Here is a 26,871-nt window from a genome sequence, read left to right on the forward strand (position 1 = left end):
AAGGTTAAGGGCTAGATTAAATACTTAGCATGTACCAAGTCTTCTTCATTTCGACCCCTCATCGTTTGAATCTACAGAAAAATCACTTATGATTTCAAATCATACATTTTGACCTCTTATGGTTTGAACTAATTTGAAACAGTAACGAAAATCCTCAAAATTAATGAAGGTAGACAAAACGACACAATTATCCTAATATATACAAGTAACAAAAGACCTTCTAACAACCGTTCTATTAAGCAAACTTACTGGAAAATCTCTTGTGGTTAAGTCAACCTATGGAAAAAATCCCTATGGTTACATATTGTTTTTATTTATTTATTTTGTGCATCGAAATAAGATAAGTTGCATTTAAAATTTTTATTTATTTATTTTGTGTATAGAAATAAAGTGAATTTTACTTAAAAATTTTTATTTATTTATTTTATGTATAGAAATAATGTGAATTGTATTTGAAAATTTTAGGTTATTTTTGAAAATTTTATGAGTTTCAAGGGGTTTAATAAGTATATCAAATAAAATTTTGATTTAAAAATTATTTTCCATGTCAAGCAATCTCAAACTCATTAATTTAAATGATTTTCATCAATTTTTCACATTAGTTCAAACCACGAGATATTGGATTGTATCACAAAAAATTTTTTTTGTTGGTTTGTTCAACCACAGGGAGCTTTTCTGTATTACAACTCTAAGGGTATAATAAATATATTAACTGAAAATTTATTTATTTTCAATACAAATACTCGCAAAAGAAGCGCGTTTATTTCAAACCTGTTAATTCAAATGATTTTTATCACTTTTTTAAATTAGTTCAAACCACAAGGTACCGGGGTATATATTTTGAAACTATAGAAGATTTTTCTGTATGTTTGCTGAACCTCAAAGGGTTTTTCTATATTTTACCCCATAATTATTAAATGTGTCCACCGAGGAATTTGTCAAAATTTGAGATAACAAAAAGCAGCAAGCTTTGAATGGCAGTTTTATCTTCATCACGTGTAATTCAAGCTTCTTGTCCTCATCGCGCATAGTACTCCGTGTGAGGATAAATGTGTTAACCAATCTGTCTCATGTTTCATGACATTAAAAAAAAGGCATTTTAATACCATAAAAAAGGCAGGCAGAGCATGTACGAGATCATCTGTATTCAATACTAAGCAAATTAATATATCTCTTAGATTAAGAGGACAAATTACATCCCCGGCCGAAAATGCAGACAGATTCTACGCTCTGGCTCCTGAATTGCCATTGGCTTTGAGCATGAAGATGGTGCCGCATTTAGCTCTGGGTGTGACATTTTTACAATGCCTTTATTGAGTGAGAGACCAGCTCTGATCAAAGACAGACGGGCAAGTTCTTGATACAGTAAATTCCAAAGACCCGACTCTGATCAAAGACAGACAGGCAAGTTCTTGATACAGTAAATTCCAAAGAACCGCAATCAAGTTCTAGACCAAAGGCAACTTTAACTAGAGCCTAGCTATATAATGCTTGGCAGCCAGCTTGGCCTGAGCCTCTTTTCTCATCTGTCAAGAGTCTCAAGATGAGAAAGCTGTTGGACGATGGAGAATAAGTGAACTCTTGTGTGCTTGAACCTTGTTCAGAAAAATTTCAACGCATGATCTCCGCCATAAAATCTTTATTGTTTTTGTCTGGTGAGCAAAGGGAGGTAAACTTGTTGCAGATGCGAGGGTGACAGTAACTCAAAAGACATGAGGGTGATTGGTCCGCTACTACACCTTTACTCGCGTCTTCATCATCACCAGCGCAAGAGTTTCTAAAAGATCAACTGTCTCTCAGAGATATGGTCAATTAAGATAATTTGTCATACAACAGAAGAAAAGTTAGTAGCTCAAATTTTTACAAGATTAGTGGGTAAACTGATCACTAAAACACTAGTGCTGGTAAAAAAAAAAAAAAAACTACACATCAAAAGACCACCAAAAAATAAACACGTACACGCTGGTCTCACTTGAGGTCTAACCACTATATATACAAATCAGCCCAATCTTCTGGTCCTCGGAGTTCCCGTCATCGGTCAGTTCTATCACATCAATTTAGTCCTCTGCCCATAGCAGTAAAGACAAAGAAACGAGAGCCTTAACGATTTCTCCCAAAATAACCCATCAAATTCCACCACCATGGCCGCCGTCCCCTGACCTCACCTTTCGCGCATGAAAACTTGGCTAAAGACCATCACTTTCTGCATTTCCCAAGCCTTTTCTTTTTGCTTGCTTGTTTTGCTTCTTTCATCTTCGGTAATCATCCCATCCTCTTTAATTTCTCTCTTCTGATTTTATCTCTTCGATATGCATTGGCCTTGATATAATAGTAAGAGCTGCTTCTTTGATGCTCTTTGTTGTTTTGGACTCGCCGGATTTTCCTGCTTTAACCCAACACTGGTGGGCAGAGGTTTAATCTTTTTCTGTTAACTGCACTTGCACTTTTTGCACTTCAGAAACAGTTTCTTTTTCCTTTTTTTTTTTTTCCTTTTTCCTTTTTTGTTATCAAGTCACTGGGTCGCATCTCTGCACTAGGATTTAAGGACAAATTTCAAACTTTTTCTTGGGTTTTAACCTTGGTGAGAAAAGGGGTCTTGTTGCTTTGGCCTTTTCTTTGCTTTTATTATCAGGTGTAAGGATCATATCCATCCATTTGGATTTGAGGACAAGATTAACAATTAATACTGGAGAAGACAGAAAGAGGGGTTTTCTTGTTTTGAGCAAATCTCGATATCTTCATAATCCTTAGGGCTGGGTGATTTCCATATCCCATAGAACTGGCCATGCAGCATCTATTCGCTCTAATTAATTAGCAACTAAATTCAATTGAAGATATGTCGCCATCAAATAGGTAATTAACTTCAGGAACTGATACTGATCGAGTTTGGAATGCAGGAACCAGCCTAGCATGGGGCAGCAAATGAGACCAGCCAAAATGCTAAAATTGCTTGAATCAGGTAAAGTTAATCATCTGGGACTTGGATAGTGGTTGATTGACTTCAGTTAGTTGACAAGTTTCTCTTTGTTGGAGCGTCCCTTTATTCTGATTGCCAATCATTACCCTGAAGCTATTAGGCACTTTAGTAAGTATTTATTCGTGCCACGTTTAGCTCTTAATGGGGGAAATATTCATGGGTTAATTATTTGTCAAGAATCTTAGTCATCTAAGTTAGTGGAGACTTAGTTTGCAAAAAGGAAATCTCGGTTGGATTTTGTCCAAGAGTTAGTTTTAGCTTTCAGATTTTCCTGATACGTCGTATTTATTCCGCCTTGCTGCTGTAATTACCATTTTCGGCCAAAAATCACGTGGAGTCAGTTTTGGTAATTTCATAGCGTTTGTCGACGTGATTTCATGCACGCTCGAGGGGTTTAATTTCATAATAGTGAAATGTTAACTGAAAATTTTACCAACACCACTGCCATACTACTATTCCAGTTCTTGCTGCCCAAATTTAAAGTCTGAAAACTGGCAATGGTGCAGCTTTTAGGAACACGAGTTCTTGATTTCTATATTTTACTTCTAGTTCTTCATATGCCATGCTTCTGCGTGTTTACAACCAATTGCTGCTCTCTTATGTGGTAGCTTGTCAAGTTTGTTCAAGTACCTCTATCTAGGCATTTTCCTTATGAATTCAGGCCAAAGAATTCCAGTCATGGATGGCTCAGAACAGCAAGATGTTCATGCTGCACTGAATGATGAGGAAGGGAAAGATAGAATCAGCAGTTTACCTGATTGCATTCTTCACTATATTCTCTCTTTTCTTCCTACCAAGGAGGCTGTAGCAACTGGCATACTAGCAAGGCGGTGGAAGGATCTTTGGACTGCTGTTCCAATTCTGGACTTTGATGATTCTAAGCTCTACTCAAGCCATGTGAACTATTGGTATCCAGCTGAGATCACAAGATTTATGAATTTTGTTGAGAGGGTGCTTCTACTTAGAGATGTATCAAATATTGAAAGGTTCCGACTTTCATGTCGTGTTTGTTTTAGTGCATCTCGTGTTCATGCGTGGATTTCAGCAGCTATCAGACATAATGTTAAAGAGCTTGATCTTTGTTTCTTTGTAGATGAACCTTTTCTATTGCCTCACCGTGTTTTTAACTGTGGATCACTCTCAATCTTAAATGTAGAAATGAACAGTATCATTCAGCTACCCAATAGCATCTCTTGTCCAGGCCTTAGAATCTTGCACTTGGGTCTTGTCACATTTCCTGATGATATATCAACTCAGAGGCTACTTTCCTCCTGCCCAGTGCTTGAAGAATTGGCTATCTTGGATTGTGATTGGATTAATATGAGACATATTTCCATCTCGATTCCCTCACTAAGGAAATTGATAATAGATGATTTGCCAACCTTTGATTCTAGAGCTTACTGTTGGGGCTGTGAAATTAAAATTGATGCTGGAAGCCTCATATTCTTTAAGTACAGTGGTTATCTAAGTAATGATATTCATCTTATTGAGGTTTCATCTTCAGTCAAGGCATTACTTCACATTCCAATGGTGCAAGAAGCACAAAACCCACTAATGTATTCTCGCCTTATCAAGCTCTTTCTTCAGCTGAAAAATGTCAGTTCTTTGGGAATCTCTGGTTGCACCATTGAGGTAAATCGGTGTGCATTTTTACTGTTCATTTTTCTTATTCTTTGTTCCTTTTGACATTTCTTTGTGGTTTTCATCGTTATCGCACATTTAATTGTCACACCAATTCTGACCAAGTAAAATCTGATTTTATTCTTCTTTGTTGCCAGTCCCTCTTTTTCCGTGAAAAGATGCCAAATGACCTCCCGGAATTTCAGAAGCTGACTCGTTTAGAGTTGAGCATGCAGCTTGGCGTACATTGTGGTGGAGCATTGATGAAATTTTTACTGCACTTGCCAAATTTGGAGTCTCTTAATATTTCTAAGGCAACACTGTGGCACCTTTAAAGTTCCATCATAACGTTTTGCTGCATATACTGAGGAAAGCATTTTTCTGTTATTCAGGGACTTGATCCTGCCATGTACCTCACTGAAGATGATTGGACACCCAAATCAGCAGCTAAAAGTTTCATGTCTAGCCTCAAGACTCTGGTCCTCCGATGTTTTCGTGGCAACAGTACCGAAGTTTGTCTGTTGGGATACTTCCTGAAACATGCATCTTCCTTGGAGAGAATGATTGTGTTTTGTCACAAGAGCCCTTTAGATGATTCAAAAGAGCAGGAAGACATGAAGAATGAGTTGCAATCACATCCAAGAGTATCAGAATACTGTATGATCGTGTTTTTTTGAACTTCATGCAAATGTAAGTTCTTTTTAATGATTCTTTCCCAAGCTGTTTTCCTTTTTCCTGTTGCATACCTGGAAAGAATTTAATTTTCTTAAATTGACATGGCTATTTATCTTTTGTGTTGTGACAATGTAACTGAAATAATAGGAATCATGGTTTGGGGTGGAATGGAGACAATGCTGCTACAGTTTTTTATTATTTTTTTAATCAACTGCTTCCCAAAATTGGTTATTATGCCTATTATATTGAGGATGGGATTGATTCTCAGTGTCATTTTCTTTTATATTTCTTGTCTAAAAATATGCTTGTTATAGAATAATGGTGTTTCAACATGGGGAACACATTTTTTTTTTTCAGACTGTATCCACAAACTTTTGTTTGCTTCATTGGCTACTATGACAGAAGTACGTTCAATGAATATAGTAAAAGCATGCTACGTCCTCTGGTATTAACATGATTTGATGCATCGTTAGAAGCTTATGTACGTTGGATGTTTCTGTTTATTGAGAGAGAGAGAGAGAAGAGGGGAGGGGGAAAGGGAGGGAACATTATTCGTAAATTATGGAGCATTGTGTAGAATAATATTAGTCAACCCATAACTATTTCGTAGGATCGATCACTTGTTTAAATCTCGTACCTTGATCACATACCTTTATTGGATGATGTGGTAAATGATCATCTCCCGGGCATAGAAAATAGTGATGATGAGAATGGAAGAATTTATTGATAACATTTTGCAATATTGCTCACCATCTCTCAATGAGCATGGCCTTGCACTCATGGAAGTGTAAAGGGGAAACACAATCATTGTTTTACTCTTTGCTTTTGTTATCCTCACTGCATATATGGGAAATTTATGATTACTTGAGGGAGTTGAGGGGTGCAGTTATACTCCTTTCTTTCCCCTCATGGAGTATAATCTGCTTTCACCGAGTCGTCTTTTCCTGGCTCTTGAAGTAGGGAAGTCAAGTATACATAATTGAACAAATGTGATGCTTTCTGCAGTTTAGACTGATTAGAGTAGAATTCATTAGAATTGGTATTCTACCCTTGTCTTATGCTGCTACATCTTGTGCTGCATGCCGGGAAGATATGTCTAGCAGTATAGATGTATAAGGAAACTCGACTAGAAAGATTTTTGTAGCTTTTCCGCGTTTATTTTTCCTTAGTAATTGTATAAGATGCTGTACATATTCTGGAAGTTTGACCGTTTTCATTGGTTTGCAGTTTGTTTCAAGAACTGGCATTCTTCTGCAAGTGTAGCTGTTGGATCTCGATGGAGTATGATAAATAGTTTTGCAATGGAGTCTGTGATGGTGACCTTGCAGAGCCTCAAAAGGCAATTTCTGACAAATTTTGATGGAAGCTCTTAGCATGAGTGGTTTTGAAATTTGTTTTGTTGGGGTTAATTTTGGCAGCTGGTATATGTTAAGATAGGGTTACTACTGTTGTGTAGATCATTTGAGGGTCCTGGTTATAGCAAATAGAAATTAGTCTGCACAGGTTTTACTGATCAGTTGAGATGCGCAGTGGTCTACTTTTGAACTGTTTTTGGTTGTTACCGTGAAACATGCATAAAAGTGCTGCATGTTCGAACCATTGTCAAAATTTACAGAATATTAATGTATTTTGGTGGAAAAGGTTTGTCGTTCGTAACGACTTTGCCGATACACGTGATGTAGCATAAATGTTGTGGCCTGTGAAGTCGCGTCCTCAATCTGCTCTTGCTGGTTTCACAGCTTTTAGGATGGTTACAGATGCATCTGCCAAATGCAACCCGTGGAAAACCCGGCTGGATGATGTATTTTCAGCAAGGTTTACAAATCCCACCACCATCCATCCATCCATCCATCCTTTTTGTCAAGGTATAAATTGGTGAATGACGCTGTACAGCTATCCGAAGCCAGTTCAAAGCCATCATCCAGATATCCTATCGACACAAACCCAAAACCCAAGTAGGTCAAACGCACAAACCAAAGAAACACAGAACATAACCTGAGCTGTGGGAGAGGCAGTTGGGACTTTTTAAGCATTGAATGAATGATGGGACAAGGGCAATAAACTAGTGGTAGTATTTGATTCATTATTGATTGTATCTGATGGCATATATCCCTGGAATATGCTGTTGGATATCATATTACTACTTGTTTAAAGGACGGTCAACTGCTATACTGTAGAGCATCAGATTTTTAATAAGCTGGATGCGCAGCTGAAGGACTATAAAAATATTTTCTTCTGATGTTAAAGTCCATCCTAAAGCACTGCACGAGAATTGCCATGATTGAAAACATATCTTGTGCAGAGATTCAAGCTAATGATGCTATACAGTATATCTCTAGCTCTGGATTTCGACTATTGTCAAATGATTAAAGACAACAAACCATGCACACGCTAACAATTGATTGGGGTGTTTAACACCTGTCATGTACATACTGACAATAATCTCATTGGACATTTAACGACACTTCCAAGAAAACATACGCCAGCTTATATACTACTCCATCATCATCATCATCATCATCATCATATCGTATCATATGTTGTCGTTGCCGTAATAAAAAAAAATGAAAAAGAAAAGATAATAGATCGAGGGGGGACCATTTAAGCTCGCTTTGGTCGTTTCCTTTTCTTTGCCTTAATTACCATGACAGGATGTGCCTAATAGTCCCTGCAACCTAACTGAATCCGACGACCAAACTAGTTAGCTGGCCAAAAGAATATGAAATGATAGTAGTGATAAGGAAGGATCATCATGTTTCCGGTCGTCCCCCGTTCTCGACGTGCAGAAGCGAGACAGATGTGCGGATCTTCTTCTGGCGAGGATGGGAGTCGCAGCAGCAAGAAGAAGGCTTTTTTTTTTTTTTTTTTTGGTATATTCCTTGTAGGCCTGCGGCCATTTCTAAACTTCTTTGAGATGATTGTAGGAGCTTTTGCTTACCTGGTTTTGTAAACTCGGGTTAGACTTATTTATTTAATATTACTACTATCTTTCGTACCCAAAAAAAAAAAAAAACGAATTATTTCTTGAAAATTTGTTCTCGTGTTCTTAGGACAGGCTGCACAGTTTGGAATAGTTCAAAAATGAATATAAACCCAATCAAAACGTCGCTGGACCAACAGAATCAACAAAACAAACGTAGCAAAACAGAAAACTTTGGCTGGCTTGCCGTCATTCTCTAAGGACGGCGGTCGGTGTAGTTGAGGAGCATCCTTGTTAACCCAGCCCTTTCTAGTGAAAGCTACTTGACTTTTTAGTCACTTGGTGTGTTTGGATTGCAATTTTCTAGAGCTTTTGTTAAAAAAAATTTACTGTAGCGTTTTGATACATGTGAGATTAAAAAATATAATCAATAAATGTGTTCGCGGAAAATGTAAAGATTTTTTTGATGGAAATTGCCTTTCCGAACAAGGCAGCAATTTTGGTCTCTGAAGTTTTAGCAAAATAAATGTAGTCCCCAGTGTTTGATATATGGTGCAATTTTAATTCTTAAAGTTTCGGCAAAAATACGTTTACTCTGCAATGTCTGGTATGTGGTTCAATTTTAATCCTCAAAATTTCGGCAAAAATAAATCCGATCCCCAATTTTACCTATTTGGAACAAATTCAGGATAATTGACCAACGTTCCAAAATTTGATCTTACCTAAATTTTAAGGACTAAAAGGTGCATGCATGCTAATAATTGGGAATTAAATTAATTATTGTCAAAACTTTGATGACTAAAATTATACAAATACCAAACGTTAGGGACTAAAACTGCATTTTCCCCTTGTTTTAGCCAGCCTCCAAATACCCTCGACGTTCCCCCGTTCTTTATCTGATGATGATGAAGGAGGAGTCTTTTTCACATGAGTTATTTGTTCACATTGGTACTGTACACTTAACTGCACTGGGATTTCCAAGCGCACAACGTTGGTAAAAATGCACAGAAACAAATCAAATCCCAAATACTACTACTTTTTATATATATACTATACTTTATATAATAATAATAATAAGTCTTGAACTTGGGGTAGTTGTTATACCGATGCCGTATTGTACTTGCTAGAAAACCTGTTCGGTGCAGAAGTCCATCTACAAGACAACTCTATTTGCACAGGTAAGTTGTGTAGGCTTTTCTTACACACGAGTCACAGCCGGGGACAGCTCGCCTCTTGCTGGCTTCTCTTTGCCATATACGGAGGTCCAAGCTCCGATCTTTCGGCCCTTTCTTTGAAGTTGTCAACTCGGGATCTTTCATTTCTGAGATTTGTCAACTTTTTGGTCAAAACCCACCGTGATTTTCGCCTGAATAGTGAAAGAAGTTAGTGTCTCTGTACAAGCATGATGTCTTCATTGAAGCAGCCAGTAGTACATTTCCATGGGTCCGATGCTTTCCGGCCACAGTCTTCTGTACCGTCAAGGCGGTTCTCGGTTCTTCCGCCGCTTCCTGCACTTAATACTCGTTGGAGTAGCTCTGTTGTTTCACTGTCAAAGCCCCTTTTTGTTTCCAAAGTTGAATCTTTTTCTCCTTTAGGGACCCTGAAAAGATCTTCTTCAACTGGTGACGCTGGCGATAATGATCATGTTCCGCAAAAGCGTGACTTGATTATATGTAGGGCTTATGAGGCTGATAAATCAATCCCAATTGATGACTCGCAAGCGCGATCTGAGGCAGCGAGGAGGGTGAAAATTGGGGTTTACTTTGCTACATGGTGGACTTTGAATGTGATTTTCAATATATATAACAAGAAGGTTTTGAATGCTTATCCCTTTCCTTGGTTGACCTCAACGCTTTCATTGGCTGCTGGCTCTCTGATCATGCTCATTTCTTGGGCTTTAAGGATTGCTGAGACTCCAAAGACCGATCTCGACTTCTGGAAAGCCCTTTTCCCAGTAAGAAACCAATTTAGGGTTTTATGTACTCTATTCCTCTTACTTTTATTATATTGGTCGTTCCGTTCTTCATTACTCTTTTGTTTTATGATCTGGGATTGGTTGAATAGTGGTTTTCTGGTCTGGATTGCTTCATTTGTTGGAAAATGTTGTCTGCATCTTGCGTAGGAATGGTAAATTAGGATTTAAAAGGCTAATTAGGTAATACGAGTTCGCTTTATCTTGGGGGTGGGTGATCTTGGTTTTTTTTTTTTTTTTTTTAAATATGTTTATGCCTGGCTTGTTTTGGTTTGGTGATGGTTTGTGTTTTATGTCTTTAGGTTGCTGTTGCTCATACGATCGGGCATGTGGCAGCGACTGTGAGTATGTCAAAGGTAGCAGTTTCATTTACTCATATAATCAAGAGTGGTGAACCTGCGTTCAGTGTCCTGGTCTCAAGGTTCCTGTTGGGGGAGACATTTCCGGTGCCAGTTTACTTGTCATTGATCCCAATTATTGGTGGTTGCGCACTGGCTGCTGTTACTGAGCTGAACTTCAACATGGTTGGTAAGTGGTTTCTTGCTATTGTTAGATGTTGTTAGAGTTTCTTTTTCTTTTGTTGTTCTTTGTTTTTTCTGTTTCCTCATTTGTTGTTGCTTTTATTTTTTTTTATTTTTTATAGATTGCTAGTTCAAGGAAGCTACACTTATTTTATCCTAAAATTTAGTAAAATATTTACTGATAACCGTTTACGAGGACTATGTTGACAATCAGATTACTTTTGCTGCTGTTTATTTTCCAGGAAAAAAAAGGATGAATAATAGTTCAGTGTAGTAGCAATGTCTCTTGCAAATTAATCACTGCTATTATGTATTTCATTAGCAAAGGTTTGGTAGCCAGTTTCATAATCCTATAATTTCTTCGAGTAGTTACAGTTCTCTTCTTCAATTAGATAAAGGTCACAAGGAACTTAATATTATTTTTAACCGCTAAGCAGGTGGTGGGGTATTATGTTTTAGTTAATATCAACTACCTGTATGATTTTACTTTTCCTGATGCTTTAGTGCTGTTGTTGGCTTATGTCTTCAGGTTTTATGGGGGCCATGATATCGAACCTCGCTTTTGTTTTCCGGAACATATTTTCCAAGAGGGGCATGAAAGGGAAGTCTGTTAGCGGAATGAACTACTATGCTTGCTTGTCTATGATGTCTCTCTTAATTCTCACACCATTTGCTATTGCTGTGGAGGGACCACAAGTGTGGGCACTTGGATGGCAAAAGGCCGTCTCTGAAATCGGACCCCAGTTGATTTGGTAATCACGTGAAACATACCAATTCTGGTGTTTCTGCACACATTGTATGTGAGGACGTGGCTTATTGAATTACAGTGTACTCCAATGTACAACCTGTAGTTGAACTGCAATGATTTTTAACATGAATTTACCTAATATTTCATACTTTGTTCTGTACCTGAGTTAATCGAGGGGACTATCGGAAAAAAATACTGTTTAAATACTTACGTTTTGAAAACTTGTTCCTATGAGGAGCCTTGAAATACTTGGAGAATGTGTTGATGTGGATGGATGCTTTATTGTATCTATCTGTTTCCTTAGATGATGAATTGCACTAGATAATATATCATGATGTAGGAACCATAACATGGATGGCATTATTTTACTTTGTCATCTAACATCTAGTGTTGAATTTTTTGCCTCTCATGTATTTGTGCCTTAAGAGCCATACTGCAAGTTATGCTGTCAGGTACCATACTTGATGATTTCATCTCTAGGGTTCACATGAAGGTTTGAGTGCCTGTATAATTGCCTTTGTGGTCTTTGTTTATTTTATTTTTTGTGATCTTTCCTCCCTTTCTCACCTTCATTGTTACCCTGTCATTTTTCTAAAGACAAAAAGATATTAGCAACAGTTTGGATCCATTTCAAGGGAAACTTTGCATCTTTTGGTCTTTTGTAGGCGTGATTATATGTTTTTTCATGGGTTCCTTTCACTGATGTTCTGTGGTTACTTGTTCTATAGGTGGATGGCGGCTCAGAGTGTATTCTATCACCTCTATAATCAGGTGTCTTACATGTCACTGGATGAGATCTCTCCTTTGACATTTAGCGTTGGAAACACTATGAAACGTATATCTGTTATAGTGTCATCCATCATTATCTTCCATACGCCTGTCCAGCCTGTCAATGCTCTTGGAGCTGCCATCGCCATCCTTGGAACCTTCTTGTATTCACAGGTAATGATTTGATTTTTGCTTGTGTGTCACCAAATGGTAGTTTTCATTTACTTGATATCTCTATCAAGTAGCTGACTTCAGGGTGTGTTTCTGGATGACTTTTGTGTTGTCCATATGCGTAGGTCAAACTTTCTTGTAATAAATTGCACTTGGCCTCTTGAGATTTATGGAATTTTGTTTCGATACCTTGTAAAAAAGGCATGTTCTTGAGTTGTTAAGTTTAAGAAATATCAATAATCTTGAGAAGGATGCAAGTACTGGCAACTGAGAGCATGATTGTTCTGGGGATGCTTCTAGGACTAAGAGTTCAATATAACACTCAAGTAAATAAATCAAGAGAAGAGAGGAGAAAGAAATTCCAAAACACCAGGGTAATTACTATCCTGGTTGATTTAAAATATCATGGTTGTATGCTTCTTTGTTTTTCCTCATTGTGCTCTTTTGTTCTTTTCTTTTTCCCCTCTGTTTTACATGCTTTACTTTTATTTCTTTGTCTGGGTATAGTTTCTTACTTTTTAGCACACATGAAAGTCATGGTTAACCGTGTTTCGTTGCAAGAATAGTTGACATAAATTTTGCGTCCATGCTCCTGATATTGGTGGTTGCATTGCCGGGATGATGAAAGAAAAGTTTGTAGCTATGTTCGTGTTTGAAGTAGTAGAATTACCATCATTTCACTAATACTTGTGCATGTCAGAAACAACTATTTGTTGTTTCTTGTTTAGTGTAGTTACTGGCAGTGCCAAACATAGTTTTTGCTTCTTTCAACTAAAACAGTCTATTCTTTCTTTATTTGAAGTGATGCTGATGTTTGCTTTGAACAACTGCCTGTATTGAGCGACTTTTAACAACAGCTGAACTTTTTATCAGTCTGTTGGCTATCAGTAATTATCTTGATATTGTGTAGCAATTAATAGACTTAGCACCCATTTTGCTGATAAACCTTAGAAATGATAAGATGGGCAGAGAAAGAACTGCTTCTTAGAATGATTGCTTCTACTTCCTGTCACAAGTGTGCTGTTTAGTATGTTGTACTGTTTTTATACCCCTGCTGCCTGCTGCAGTATTCTTTGTTCTATTCCTTACAGACTTGTTTTCACGTCTGACAGGCAAAGCAATGAGGAGCAACTTTTGAGTCCAACCAGGCAGCTTAACTTACAGTGGTGGTGATTTCAAGTTTTGTTCTTCTTAAGGTGTTGATATGGCTTTCTTATTGAGTTCCATGAAGAATGAGAACAATCAGATGAGCCAGTAGCTTTACATGTAGATAACAATAATTGTGAACTAAGATACATTAAAATCTTATACAGGTTAATTAGGCAGGTAATCCCTGTTATGTTGCATGTTGAGGGGGAGAATCAAGAACAGCACGAATAAATAGTGGCAACAACTGTGCCCATTTAAGGGACGAAAATGTTGATGATTTGGATCATATGCAGTCCATTTCAGCCATTAAAACCGGACCTAGTTTGTATTCATAGTACTAGTATTGACAATGGTTGTCTATAGCTCTTTGGAATTTATGATTCAGAGGGGAACTATGCTTTGATTTGTTGCCTATCAACTTAATTAGTCAAAATCACCAAAATTTTGGATGTGCTGCTTCTTTTGGCTCTCATTTGGTGTTGGGCATGACTCAGAAAGATAGGTGCAAAAATATTGGTGGCATGTTTTTGTCTGCTCGATGTGCCATGGTCATTGTTTCCTTTAAAAGCAAAGAGCACTCTTGGGTGTCTCCATTTGCTTAATGTCAAGTTATTTTCATTTGAAAAAAGATTTTGCCCTCTGCTTCCAGAGTACTCGAGGCAAGTTGCTCCTTGTATGTTTTACAAAGCCCGAAGTTTTTACATTGATTATCATCTTCAACCCAAAATACAAGTCTTGGATGGTTTGTCAACAAAACTGTGGCAAGAAAATCTTGTAGGCTCGTAACCTATGGCTAACTAGGTTGTGCTTGTGCCATTAAGTTTAAAACAAAGGCTCGATGAACACAGGACACCACAAGGGCACGGAACCTGGGGTAAAAGTTGGCATTAGCGGTGAGTGAGGCCGAGAATTGTTAGGTCTCAGGCGAGCTTAACTAGGTCTAGTCCAAGGTACAGATGTCCTTCAACTTCTTTTTACCTGTAGCTAAGGTGGATCTATGTGTTTCTAAGTACGCTGTGCTGAGATTTGGATCAAAAAACAATCCTTAATAATTTGATCAAGTGTAATGAATGGAAGACCAAAGGTTCAATTAAAAAATGATTGTACAAAAGGTTTAATCCTGATTAGTTTTCTTGATCAAGTTTATACTTAAAATCTGTACCTTTCCGCTGGCATGGTATCTACAGACGGTCATGCTCTTTTTCCAATCAGAAGAAACGTTACGAGCTTGATTCCTTTGTTGATGAAGGCCACCGATGGAATGCAGACAAAATCATATGCAAGATTCTCCATGGTATGGACGAAAGCTAACAGAGATGCCGGGCCATGGAGGTTCTTTTTTTCTCATAATAAATCGATTCGGGGTGGTTCCAATTCAGCAATGAGAACTGAAAGGGCCGGAGTTGGTTGGTTGTTTGGTTGGCGGTGCCTATGTTTGTTGTGTAGAGTTTCATTTCAGATTTTTAGTTATCCTCTTTCTGTGAACAAGATTTGTCAGTTTTATACAAGGATTTTGGCATCAGCTGCTCTTGGACGGACTTGGGACTTCGAATTTTGAACCTTATGTTGGTGATAAAACATTCGCGGCTGCGATTCAACGTTTTCTGATATCACAGCCGTTATCCAGCGGACCAAGTTCCTTCAGCTTCCAGTAATGACCTTTTGGCGATTAATCCAGCAGTTCTAGTTTCTCGTGTATTTAATTTTTTGTTTCCGCCATATAATCAGAGGTAAGCTCATATAAGCACTTAAAGCCCAAGTCTCTTTATGCGCTCATACACAGTGCATTTAAGAAAAAGTCCTATCAATTTGAAAGACCAAAATCTATTGAAAGTGAATTATATATTTCTCAAGAAACTTTATTGCATTATGAATGTATCAGTCAATAACGGTACAAAATCTACAACAACATCTCCAGAACAAGTTTCTGATGTATAATAACAAAAAAGTTCTGCTCAAGGTACAACCACTCATCCATAGAACAAAAAGAATGTTCCCTTGGAAGTTGAACTAATTGCTCAACACTACCACTGATGGCACATCTATTTTTCAATCAAAGTTTTTCTTCAGAGCCTTAGATGTTTAATGGCTGTCTGAACATCCTTATCTCCTCTGCCACTGCAGTTAAGTACAACCTTAGCTCCATCAGGAAGAGTTGGGCACAATTTCTCTAAATAGGCCACAGCATGAGATGTCTCAAGTGCAGGGATGATGCCCTCCAACCGCGATAGTCTCTTAAAAGCTGCATAAACATTGGAAGGGAACGTGTCAAGGACAAATACTACAAGGTATAAATAGAACAGAAAGATACCAGGATATAAAACCATCAGAACAAAATATCCTTTTAGCGACTGTAGAACCATCACAAGGCATTAAAAAGCCACTCACCTAGGCTATTTTTCCTTTTAAAAATAAAAAATAATAATAATTTTTCAAGCCAATGTTCCAAAAAAAAAAGGTTCATAGGGAGTCAACATTATTTTTCCATACCTTCCAACGCCTCCTCATCAGTAACGCTGAAATATTCAGCACGTCCTATGTCCTTCAAAAAGCTGTGTTCAGGTCCAACTCCAGGATAATCCAGGCTATTTGAGATGAGAGAAAATTGTAGTCAGGATTTGTCCCCAAAAAACGTTTTCTATCAAAGGAAAATATGCAAGGATAAAGTTGACACTTTTACCCAGCACTAATCGAATGAGGCTCAATTATCTGCCCATCTTCATCCTGCAACAAATAGCTCATGGCTCCATGCAACACTCCCACCTCACCCTTGGTTAAAGTGGCAGCATGTTTACCACTTTCTATTCCAAAACCAGCAGCCTCCACGCCAATTAACCTAACATCTTTGTCATCGAAAAAGTCATCAAAGAGGCCCATGGCATTTGAACCTCCACCAACGCATGCAACAAGCACATCTGGTTTCCCACCCCATTTCTCCAATGCCTGCTTCCTGGTTTCTTTACCAATCACTGCATGAAACTCTCTCACCATCATTGGATATGGATGTGGCCCTGCAACGGAACCCAGGATGTAATGAGTTGATTCCACATTAGTCACCCAATCCCTTATAGCTTCTGAAGTAGCATCTTTCAGCGTGGCAGTGCCAGAATGAACTGGCCTAACCTGCAGTTCCAAAATTTGGAAGTCAGAAGTGGCATTACCAGAGACATTGTGGCAATAGTGTGCCTTGTTCAAATTCAATAAAATCAAGCAATGCTATAGTCTCCAAGCCAAAAAAACGAGCTAAAGAGTTTTCATTATGGGTAACTCCACAGTTGTTCAAACTTTAATCAAAATCATTTACTGTGCCTATCACCAATGAACATCGACCAGTCTTTTAATCATGATTCTTTACAATCAAGCTAAAACTCTTACTCTTTTCTATCCAGAAAAGTAATCTTCTGTGTCAAAATGGTATGCTTCACAACCATATTGTTTTCATCATTATCATAACAGATGAGAACAATGTGAAATCCACAGATAAGAGAAAGGTAGGATACAGATTGTCAACGAACAAGTTCAATTATGCATGACAATATGAATAATTCTCAAAAATGCCTACTAAAAGTACACAACCAGTAAACAACAAAATAAGAGGCAAACCTAAATTGTGATCTCTAAAGCTGCCCAAAAAAAAAGAGGCTCTAATACTAGGCAGGAAATGAGATTGTTGTAAGCAAATCGGACAAAAAGACCAACAACAAAGACACAAGAAAGCTCAAAACATGAAGACTGATGGAAAGAAGTTTCAGTTTCGCCACAAGAAACAGTGACCACGAACAATTGGACAGAGCTCCAGTATTATAACAAGAGCAATGCTTTCCCGTATTAAAACCAAAAGCTGAGAATGCAAGATAGCAGCTTCAATCTGTAATCAAAATGCAGGCTGGATTTTGAAAAAAAAAAATTTTTTTGAAGCAATTAAAAACAAAGATACACACCTCAGCTCCGAGCAACCGCATCCTGAAGACATTGAGAGCTTGTCTCTCCATATCTTGAGCACCCATGTAAATGACACACTCCAAACCAAACCGAGCACAAACAGTAGCAGTGGCCACACCATGTTGACCAGCTCCAGTTTCAGCAATGATCCTTTTCTTGCCCAACCGTTTAGCAAGTAAAGCTTGGCCAATCGCATTGTTAATTTTGTGTGCTCCTGTGTGATTAAGGTCTTCCCTTTTAAGATAAATATGTGGCCCTTCACCACTGGGGCGTCTATAGTGCTCAGTAAGCCGTTCTGCAAAATAAAGAGGGGTCTCCCGTCCAACATAGTCTCTCAAGATTCCATCCAGCTCGTTCTGCAATCAGTAGATTTTGTCAGTATAAACCTTGTTCTATTAAACAATCACTGAAAGCTACACTAATTTCCTAAGCATTGACTCCAATTAGGCATCTTTTAAGTCGATCCACAAAATAACCAATTCCGGACAACTCACACAAAAAACGGTACGTGAAAATGATAAATCTGTTTGTGTGTTATGGAAAGAAAAAATTGACCTCTCTTCAAGTTGGAAAAAAAAAAAAACTTTGCCGTAAAGTCATTAGCTTTTCCATCATTCTCAATACAACAATTAGCAATATTTCAAACAAATGATGATAATAATTATTTTTTTAAAAAATCAATCTTTCAAACAAATGATGGAAATGGCACATAAAATCTGCAAAGCCAGAGCCGGATTCAATTACTAAATTAAGTAAAAACATTAATTAGCAAAACTTAGAAACTATAATCAGCACAAAGCAAAAAAAAGCCTCAAATTTACGGAAATACAAACTGATGAACTCGGAGAAACCTGGAATTCATTATCGGCGGAGAGGGATTTGAAGGCATCCTCGAGCTCAGAAAGGGCATACATTAGGGTTTCAGGCACATATTTGCCACCAAATTTGCCAAAGCGGCCAAAGGAATCGGGGCGTTGCAGAATCACTTCTTCCTCCGTAGACGTCATGGGTTGCTTGGTGAGGGTGCAGAAAACAGAAGGGGAGGTGGTCTTCGGAGAACGGTTGAATTTGCGGGGAAGCGATCGTAGAAAAGCGGCGGATGAGGGGCGGTAGGGCTTGGGAAGCGATAGAGGAGTGGCGGCGGTTTCTGGGGTGACGGAAGCGGTGGAAAAGGCGGCCATTTTAGTCAGGAAATAGGAGGCACATTCGTTTGAAGGGACGGGATGAGCATTTTGTAGTCAGCGCCTAGCTGTTAAAAAGGACTGTAGTTTGGTAAATACCAGGCCTACAATTTTTTTTTTCCTGACGGGGCATGCCGGGTTAATTTTTACAGGGTCCGACTAATTTCACTTCGATCCGGGACGAGAAATCCCATCTCCCAAACACGATAATTACAGGACTCAGACCCGAGCACTAAATGCCAGCTCCTAAAAGGACTTGCTGAGACCAATCGAGTTGCTCATAAATAACAGATAATTTGGTGAGAGATAAGAATTGAACCCTGACCTCCCACCCTGCCACGAGAGGGCTCAGTGGTTAAATACCACTCCTACATGGGGAGCAATTATTAGTAGTTTCCATAAACAGAAGGCGCAATTCCTTACGTAAGCAAACAATGGTGGGAATACGACCCGGACCTAGACAAAAAATGGATTCACCCACCAACAAATAGCCGCCAGCTAGGTCACAAGTACTTGTTATGTCAAAAATAAGAGGTGTGCAGTGCCCTTGGTTGGGTTCATACTACAGGATTGCTTGGAAAGATGCCGGCACATTAAAACGCCCCCTTTGAACCCATATCCATCCATGTCTAGGATTCGGATAGATTCCAACCTAACGTAAGTATATGTATCTGGATGTATGGCGCACCGCTTCGTGTCAAAATCATAACCAGATGCTTTCTCGACTCGATTCAACTCGAATCAACGTCAATCAACAGGCTGAAATAACAGGTAGATTCATGTCAATTATGATTTAACAAGTGGTATAATTAATTACTTCTCATGGACATCTCGATTGGTCACACCACGTCTCCTAAGAAGCTGTTGTCCAGTGCTCGTCAGGGTTCAAGTCCCATGATTATCGTGTTCGAGAGGATAGAGCCTCTCCTCCCAGGCCGGTAGGGAATTAGTCAGGTCCGATTTATCCGATGACTCGAATACCCCCTCCATCATATCAAAAAAAAAAGTAATATAATTTATTTATTTATTATGCCATGCTTAGTGTTGTGACTACTCCATAAATTTTTTTGAAAATTTTGGCTTGTATCTACCATCAATTTGGATGCAAATCTACTTGCTGATTAAATGGTTTTTTCAATACAAATCATAATTAATAACATAAAAAACATACTAACAAGGATATGCCTATTTATTAATTAGGTTAACATGATCCATATGAACTTGGAATCATTGTTTAAAATTTTTCTTTTATTGCATTGACACTACCAAATACAAAATAGCAGGGATTGCCCTATTTATCAAATGGGTTAAAATGACAAATATGAATTACTATTTGAGATCTTTCCCAGTTGTGTTCGAGTTCTGAATAATAATTAATCGTCCGATATCTACAATATCCGGGCTTGAAAAAAACCCGCGAACCCATGACAGGAGGTGGTTGCCAATGACAAACCTTTTGGCCATGGGCCCAAACCCTTTCTAGATGGGCCTCCAGCCTGAGACAAGAGAGAATCTGGCCCAAACATCAACAGACGCTGCAAAGTTTAGAGCTACAGAACAAATCATCACAGAGGTCCCCTAAGCATTGGTCTTGCTCTATCTTCATCTTCTTCTTCACTGGGCTCTGCTGCAGACAACCCCTCCTCTTCAACCCTAAACTGTAAGTTCTTGCTCTGTTATTCTCCAACTTCCCTCTAGATCCTTGTTTTGTTTCAAAAAAGTTTAACTAAACACGCTTGGGTCCCATTGTTGTAGTGCTTAGTTTTTGTTAGAAGATTTATTGTCGAACATTTTTTTTGGGGGTTAATTTACAGTTTTTCTAAATGCAGTTTTTTCCAGCATGATTGGTTGTGAAATGTCTTTATTATATACTCGTCATACAGTTTTTGGGTATACATTATGGATTTTATTTTTTGGAAGGGGGGTTTTGGCGGGGTGGGAGTGGTCGGGGAAGGTTGGTTAGTTTATCTGTTCGACGAAATGTCTGTTTGATTATTAAGTGCTGGAACAAATTGAAGACCAGGCTTGACCCTTCAGCTAAAGAAGTCTATGTTTTAAGAACTTGCAATAAATTTATGAGAAGAAAGCTTGAAGTTTTAGGCTGCTAAGTTAATCATTAGCTGGTGAATGAGGTGTTATGTGCTTGAATGAGAAATTGGAAACAGTATTTGGTTTTCAGGCTCAGATGGCTATAACAGGAAATAGGGTTACTAGAAAGGAGCTAATTTTTTGAGAAATCATTGAAAGAAACCTGTCGTAGTGAGCTTTATTTCCTAACTTGCACGCTTTCAACCAGATAAGTGCATGAGCAGAGCAGAAAGCTTTCATGGGGCGTCGGCATTCAGAATCTCCTCCTAAGGTTCGTGGGTCTCCACGTAGAAGGAGTCCTTCGCGGAGAGAAAGGTCTCCGCCTCGACACAGGAGTTCTCGCTCCACAAACTCAACAGTGACCGAGAAAACTTCAAATCGTAACAGGTCTCCAAGGCGTGACAGGTCAAGGTCGCCAGAGTCTCGTTCACCTGTGAGAGAGAAACCTTCAATTCGTAAAAACTCCCCGCCAAGGAGAAGATCAATATCTCCTTCTTCAGCCTCTCCAATCAGAGAAAGGCCCTCAAATCGCACCAGGTCGCCCAAGCGATCAAATTCAAAGTCGCCTGATAGTCGTTCACCCTCCCCAAGGACCAAAAGGTTAAAGAGAGCTCAAGCTGAAAGAGAGGCTGAGAAGGGAAGTGAGAGAGAAAATCAGAGAACTCATGGTAAGCGAGGGGATAGAGCTTCTAATAGAGAAAGGGATTCAGAGAAAGAAGTGGCAAATGAGAGAAGAGAGAGACGGTCTGGGAGGGATGGAGTTGATAATGTATCATCTAGATCGAAACATGATCACTCGGTGTCTCCACCTAATTATCGCCACAGGAGTCGGCACAGATCTAGATCTCCTCATGCTGCTGATAAGAGGGCACGTGATGAGGTGTCTGGTGATATCCATGTCCATTGCTATTTTTATGATTTGTAACTAATGATAGTATGATAATCCCTTTTTTTCACAAATTTAAGGTGCAATAACTTTCTGATCTGTATAAATATATGGAATTAATTTTTCTTTACCTGTTTTCCAACAATAATGTCATGAAGTCAAGATTCCTGGTGTCTTATCAGCCTCCCTACTGCCTCCAACATGGAAAAGATTTTTGGGAGGACTGGAAGATTGAAGAAAATGATCAGACATAACTGTTATCAGAACCTCTACTTAGGCATTTGATTTTTTACCCATGTTCTAGAAGCATAAGTTTTCTTCTTAAAATAAAGAATTATTGGCACACTTTTGCCCATACAGATTAACTGAAAGATTGTACTTTACTCGTCTACACAGGGCATTAATGCATCAATTTTCTTTTTTGCAATAAATGTGAGTGATAATTTTTTGCCACGTATATCAGTAGGTTTAAAAATCTTTACTTTATAGGCAGTTCTCTGTAGTTTATGTTGCCGATTCTTTAGGCTTTCTGTTCCATCAGCTCATTTATTGGTTAGATATGTTTTCAATCCTCTCATATTTAGGCATTATGCTACAGTTGACTAGGAAATGTATTTGCAAGGGTAGAAGTATCTTAGGGCTTGGATTATAAGCAAGTTGGATGAGATATCGCTTTTGTAGACCGCTTGAAGGGATTACAAATGAATGCTTATGAACATACACAGCTTGAAGGGATATTTTATAAAAAAGAAAAATAGAATTTATGCTGTAAAATTGCTTCGGATATGGAGGGGTGTTTGTGAATAGCAAACCTTTAATTTCATTGTGGAGATTGTTGCATTTCTTGAACTTTGAGCGTTTTGATATTATTAAGCATTTGAGCTGATATTTCTTGGTAAAAAGGAATTATTGGTTTATTTGCCTGATCATTACTGTGCAAGTCTCTGTTTTCTTGCTAAATGCAGAATATGGGAGAAAGTTTAGGTTTTAACATTATTTCAGCCCTGCTTTGTATTCCTTAAGTTGCATTTTCAGAAAGAGATGTATGTTAATATGCTTATACTTTTACATTTCAGGAAACAAATTCAAGGGGGTCTGATCATCGGTGAGCTCTTCAATTGAACTTCATTCTGTTGTCTGAGCTTTTAATTCATATTTCTGAAAGTCTTATTAAGATATTAAGTGGTGGTGCTATGTATGTACAATATTTCTGCATTTTCTGGCTTTCAAGTTCATATTATCCTGACGTAGTTCATTACGCTCAACTTGAGCAGGAATGGAGAAAATGATTCAGTAGCTAAAATGAAAGCCACTGAATCAGCTTTGGAATCAAAAGAAAAGGTAGTATTGGCCTCAACTTGAAGTTCTTTGACTAATTGATAGCAAACCTCGCTTGATGTTTTACTGCCTTTTGTCATCTTCGCTTCTTTGCATTAAAAGAATATATCCTCTTTTTTCATTTTGTATATGTCTAAACTATATGAGCTTTCCTTCATCCCACAGCCCTCAGTTCTTAGTATTATTTGTAAGAATGATTTTTCATATGAACGTTGTAATGCTTATATACAATCTGCCAGCAATTAAGCAGGCAATTCATTTTGGCAGGAAAAACCTTCATTTGAGTTGTCTGGGAAGCTTGCTGCGGAGACTAACCGATATAGAGGTGATAAATAGATTCATCATCTTATTCTGGCAAAACCATGTTCTGTTTCTTTTTTTGTTTCCTTCTTTAACAAACCCCACCCCCCCAAACAAAAAAAAAAAAAAAAAACCAAAAAAAAAACCTACAAAGCTTGCATATGTTTTACTTGAGAAAGCAAATAAATTGGCTTTCATTATGCTAAACATCCTACACACACTAGGATTTGCTCTCTGAATCGGGGAAAGAGGGCAGGTTTGCTTTCTTCCGGGAAAGGTGGTGAAGTGTTTTGTGACTAAGAATCTGGTTATGTTAGATTGTGATTACCTTTTTCCTTCTTCCTTTACTTTCCTCCTTTCCTTACTGAGTGCTACCTCATGTTAGGTGTAACACTGCTGTTCACTGAGCCACCAGATGCAAGAAAGCCAGATATAAGGTGGCGATTGTATGTTTTCAAGGGTGGTGAACCATTGAATGGTAATTTCATAACCATTTTGTCATTTTGATCACCATTGTTATTGGTAATTCTTGAGGTTGGTTTTTTCTGGGGGTATTTTTTTATAGTTTTCTGTAGTTGAAAGTGGGTGAAGGGAACCAATTTCATTCATTTATGAGTTTGAAAAGGATGTTAGAATGTGTGGATATGGTACAGAGTCACAAAATAATGGTGGTTAGAGTGGATTGGTAGCAATTCATTTTAGCATTTTTGTGGGGCTCTTGCTTGTATTTCTGTAGTTCTTTTAAAGAATTCTGATCATATTTTGCTATCTTGTCTTATGTACTTGTTGAGCAGAACCCCTCTACGTACACCGTCAAAGCTGTTATCTTTTTGGGAGAGAAAGGAGGGTTGCTGACGTCCCTACAGACCACCCATCTTGCAGCAAACAGCACGCTGTTCTTCAATATAGGTATTATCCAAGGCTAGTTCTCATGGATGAGTGCTGGTAACATGGTTTTCTAGTATATGTGCTTGTTATTATTTTAGAATATCCTTTTAATTATTGCCCTTTTTTTGCTTTACTTGCAGGCAAGTTGAGAAGGAGAAACCTGATGGTACATTATCGAAGATAGTAAAGTAAGACTAATGTGTAGCTTTAGATTTTTTACCTTCCCTTAGATGGCAATGATATGCCCTTATAGGACTGATATGTTTTGCCCCTGTCTTGTATAATCTAGGCCTTATATAATGGATCTTGGGAGCACCAATGGAACTTTTATCAATGTAAGCACTTTGTTAGTTATATTAGTTGTCTTTATGTAATTTGCCTTTTCTCTTGTATGGGAAGCATCTACATTTGATTTGTGTTGCCAAATTATGTTTTTACATTTGGTTTTTAATTTGCAGGATGATCGAATTGAAGCTCAGAAATATTATGAACTTTTTGAAAAAGATACGATTAAGTTTGGTAATAGTAGGTAGGCTGCATATTCAAGTTATCTTTTTTGGTTTCCTTTGAAATTGAAAGTCTGCCTACAGTATCACAGTCATGCTCTATGTTATTGTTATCTTTACTTCTGCATGTATATTTATGTTTTGTGATGCATCCATTTATTTGTTAGTTGCATCCATTGATTTTTAAACCGCATACTGGACTGTAGAATGTGATCAAAACAGGTGTCTATCATGAGCTACAGACACTTTGTCTGGATTCCAAAAGTTGTTTGCTTGCTTAATATTTTGAGGGTGCTAATTTCCCAGCTGGTGTTGTTATTTGTTGGTTTTCCGTTCTAGTTACCAGTGTATCGAAGTTGAGAAGAGTAGACAAAAGATCAACCTGTAATAGAAAACAAAAAGGAGAAACTATAGAATTTAAGTTGGATAAGGATGCAAGTTTATCTTGTGCTTTTGGGAGTATGAAGTCTATGTATTTAGAATAACTTGATCTTGGCTGACCTCCATGATCATGTGGAAATAAGGGATCCAGTTTTGCAATTTTACCTAGACCTTTTCATCTCAAATAGTTGCCTGGGATGTATTTTCCATATGTTGGACTTTTGTGCTATGAAAGAAGAATGTCATTTTGAACTTTAAAAGGGCAAGTGGAAGCATTCAGCAGCAGGAACGGTGCAAGTAGGTCTTAGCTGATGGGAATGTGAAGTGACTTTCTTTTGTTATTTTTGGGCATGGATACTGATCCCAGAAGCTCGTTTCTGGTGCAAACTACAAGTTGTTAAATGTTTCTTGTTTTGTTCTCTTTTAGCTTCATTTACCATATGTATTAATGGTATTATCAAAGTTGGTGCAATATGTGTTACTCAAGGATATGTGCCTGTACATTATTATGGGACGGACAATGCACTCCACAATCTCTCTATATTCCACTTTTGGCCTGTATTGTCATTTGAAGTTAAGTACGAATATTGTTTAATGATCCTGATTCCTGAATGTGTGTTTTGGCAGCCGCGAGTATGTCCTGCTGCACGAGAACTCAACCGGTTGATGCTAATTGATTGGCTTCGATCATGGCTTGTGAGGCCTATTGGTGTGGTTGTGAAGAATTAAGATATGTTGCCTGAGGCTTGCTGGAAGGATGTCCAACTGCTTTCAGTGGCGTCTTGCTGTAAATTTGAGCTGCAAATGTTGCCTGCTAAATTTTGCTCTTTCTTCTGCAGATGTTGGTTTATACTTTGTGCTTAATCAGGAGCTGTAATTTGTTTAGCAGCTGCAATTGGATTGATAAATATATTTTCCGGGCACATAACTGCTTCTTGCACCCTTGAGGTGAATTAAGCTTCAGGAGGACGAAGGGTCTGCATGGCTGCGTGCTAACTGCCCCTTCCACAACCCCACCCCCAAAAAAAAGGTCCTTGGCCCCCCCTGGCCCAGACTTCTCTTTTCACCGGTCTAGGCTCTTTCATTGGGTTTGTTTGGATTGCTTCATATTTCCCCAATTTTATTTGCTTACATCGAGTGTGTTTGGACAGCCAATTATTTGGCCAAATATATTTGCTGACATCACCATTACAATTTCCAATACACCTTTTTATCTTTCCAATTACCTTTTTATCTCACATACATCACATCACAAAAAGTGCTACAGTAAAAATATTTCAAATAACTTACAATCCAAACACACTCATCATCTTTACAATTTTCAATACACCTTTTTATCTTCCCAATATCTTTTCATCTCACATACATCACATCACAAAAAGTGTTACAGTAAAAATATCCCAAATAATCCCAAATAACTTACAATCCAAACAGACCCATTATTTGGTACACCAAAGAATTGCGAGGGTGGTTGCATCTTTTTTAGTGCAAGTGAACGTATTTCCATCCTCCGAATCATTCAATCCATTCTCCTTCGAGAAGGAGGGAGTGTTTGCATTACTGGTGTGTTGATCTATGGGTTTTGAAGCGACATATCTATTTTCATAAACTATTTGGAAGAAGTTGGAATGAATAGAGGACGAATTGGTGTTCCTGAGTAGTGTTAAAACGTTTCTATCCTACTATTGAAGTATACGACTTCTTGGTAATCTTTACATGGCAAAGAATGACTAAATGGAGTCTTAGAGTTGGGATGGTTTTGATTTCTGTTATAAATACTGCGATCGTGGCATGATAGCTGTTCGACATCTTGGTATTTTTCTAAATGTTGATGGCACAT

General features: G+C 38.1%; 4 protein-coding genes across 10 annotated transcripts; 3 read left to right on the top strand and 1 right to left on the bottom strand.

The window, feature by feature from the left end:
• Positions 1 to 2,008: 2,008 nt before the first annotated feature.
• LOC113689617 (F-box protein At4g22280-like) lies at positions 2,009 to 6,928 on the top strand. 4 transcript variants are annotated; one of them, XM_072051421.1, is made up of 6 exons: positions 2,009 to 2,412; positions 2,898 to 2,959; positions 3,639 to 4,609; positions 4,756 to 4,911; positions 4,990 to 5,287; positions 6,500 to 6,928. In XM_072051421.1, the coding sequence occupies exons 2-5, from the start codon at positions 2,911 to 2,913 to the stop codon at positions 5,272 to 5,274; spliced, it is 1,461 nt and encodes a 486-aa protein (XP_071907522.1). In that variant the 5' UTR covers positions 2,009 to 2,412; positions 2,898 to 2,910; the 3' UTR covers positions 5,275 to 5,287; positions 6,500 to 6,928. The 4 variants fall into 4 exon arrangements, with proteins under 4 accessions (XP_071907522.1, XP_071907520.1, XP_071907523.1 ...); XM_072051419.1 differs by having other exon boundaries at positions 2,009 to 2,402; XM_072051422.1 differs by having other exon boundaries at positions 2,009 to 2,331.
• Positions 6,929 to 9,263: 2,335 nt separating this feature from the next.
• LOC113690416 (glucose-6-phosphate/phosphate translocator 1, chloroplastic-like) lies at positions 9,264 to 13,970 on the top strand. Of its 2 annotated transcripts, XM_072051423.1 has the most exons (5): positions 9,265 to 10,146; positions 10,467 to 10,692; positions 11,215 to 11,437; positions 12,162 to 12,375; positions 13,485 to 13,970. In XM_072051423.1, exons 1-5 carry the CDS (start codon positions 9,595 to 9,597, stop codon positions 13,494 to 13,496), a joined length of 1,227 nt encoding a protein of 408 aa, XP_071907524.1. In that variant the 5' UTR covers positions 9,265 to 9,594; the 3' UTR covers positions 13,497 to 13,970. The 2 variants fall into 2 exon arrangements, with proteins under 2 accessions (XP_071907526.1, XP_071907524.1); XM_072051425.1 differs by lacking the exon at positions 13,485 to 13,970 and having other exon boundaries at positions 9,264 to 10,146; positions 11,215 to 11,481; positions 12,162 to 12,379.
• A 1,376-nt stretch (positions 13,971 to 15,346) lies between these two features.
• LOC113688793 (tryptophan synthase beta chain 1-like) lies at positions 15,347 to 18,907 on the bottom strand. The gene is made up of 5 exons (XM_027206592.2): positions 18,315 to 18,907; positions 17,463 to 17,819; positions 16,202 to 16,644; positions 16,012 to 16,106; positions 15,347 to 15,763 (listed from the first exon to the last, which is right to left on the bottom strand). Exons 1-5 carry the CDS (start codon positions 18,642 to 18,644, stop codon positions 15,588 to 15,590), a joined length of 1,401 nt encoding a protein of 466 aa, XP_027062393.2. The 5' UTR covers positions 18,645 to 18,907; the 3' UTR covers positions 15,347 to 15,587.
• A 176-nt stretch (positions 18,908 to 19,083) lies between these two features.
• On the top strand, positions 19,084 to 26,097 carry LOC113689618 (uncharacterized). 3 transcript variants are annotated; one of them, XM_072051427.1, is made up of 12 exons: positions 19,084 to 19,415; positions 20,076 to 20,304; positions 20,941 to 21,612; positions 22,695 to 22,723; positions 22,893 to 22,959; positions 23,224 to 23,281; positions 23,642 to 23,734; positions 24,051 to 24,165; positions 24,285 to 24,332; positions 24,434 to 24,479; positions 24,603 to 24,673; positions 25,659 to 26,097. In XM_072051427.1, the coding sequence occupies exons 3-12, from the start codon at positions 20,971 to 20,973 to the stop codon at positions 25,696 to 25,698; spliced, it is 1,209 nt and encodes a 402-aa protein (XP_071907528.1). In that variant the 5' UTR covers positions 19,084 to 19,415; positions 20,076 to 20,304; positions 20,941 to 20,970; the 3' UTR covers positions 25,699 to 26,097. The 3 variants fall into 3 exon arrangements, with proteins under 3 accessions (XP_071907528.1, XP_071907527.1, XP_071907529.1); XM_072051426.1 differs by having other exon boundaries at positions 19,084 to 20,304; XM_072051428.1 differs by lacking the exon at positions 24,603 to 24,673 and having other exon boundaries at positions 19,086 to 20,304.
• Positions 26,098 to 26,871: the final 774 nt, after the last annotated feature.

This window comes from Coffea arabica, chromosome 5c (assembly GCF_036785885.1).
Source record: "Coffea arabica cultivar ET-39 chromosome 5c, Coffea Arabica ET-39 HiFi, whole genome shotgun sequence".
NCBI lineage: Eukaryota > Viridiplantae > Streptophyta > Magnoliopsida > Gentianales > Rubiaceae > Coffea > Coffea arabica.

Coding starts and splice junctions, on each gene's coding strand:
- LOC113690416 (XM_072051423.1), top strand. CDS start 9,595: ATGATGTCTTCATTGAAGCAGCCAGTAGTACATTTCCATGGGTCCGAT. Junction 10,693..11,214: donor GCTGAACTTCAACATGGTTG/GTAAGTGGTTTC, acceptor TTATGTCTTCAG/GTTTTATGGGGGCCATGATA. Junction 11,438..12,161: donor ATCGGACCCCAGTTGATTTG/GTAATCACGTGA, acceptor CTTGTTCTATAG/GTGGATGGCGGCTCAGAGTG.
- LOC113689617 (XM_072051419.1), top strand. CDS start 2,350: ATGCTCTTTGTTGTTTTGGACTCGCCGGATTTTCCTGCTTTAACCCAA. Junction 2,960..3,638: donor GCTAAAATTGCTTGAATCAG/GTAAAGTTAATC, acceptor TTATGAATTCAG/GCCAAAGAATTCCAGTCATG. Junction 4,610..4,755: donor TCTCTGGTTGCACCATTGAG/GTAAATCGGTGT, acceptor CTTTGTTGCCAG/TCCCTCTTTTTCCGTGAAAA.
- LOC113689618 (XM_072051426.1), top strand. CDS start 20,971: ATGGGGCGTCGGCATTCAGAATCTCCTCCTAAGGTTCGTGGGTCTCCA. Junction 22,724..22,892: donor TCAAGGGGGTCTGATCATCG/GTGAGCTCTTCA, acceptor CAACTTGAGCAG/GAATGGAGAAAATGATTCAG. Junction 24,480..24,602: donor CCAATGGAACTTTTATCAAT/GTAAGCACTTTG, acceptor TTTAATTTGCAG/GATGATCGAATTGAAGCTCA.
- LOC113688793 (XM_027206592.2), bottom strand. CDS start 18,644: ATGGCCGCCTTTTCCACCGCTTCCGTCACCCCAGAAACCGCCGCCACT. Junction 16,107..16,201: donor CCTCATTCGATTAGTGCTGG/GTAAAAGTGTCA, acceptor CATCTCAAATAG/CCTGGATTATCCTGGAGTTG. Junction 15,764..16,011: donor TGATGAGGAGGCGTTGGAAG/GTATGGAAAAAT, acceptor ATGTTTATGCAG/CTTTTAAGAGACTATCGCGG.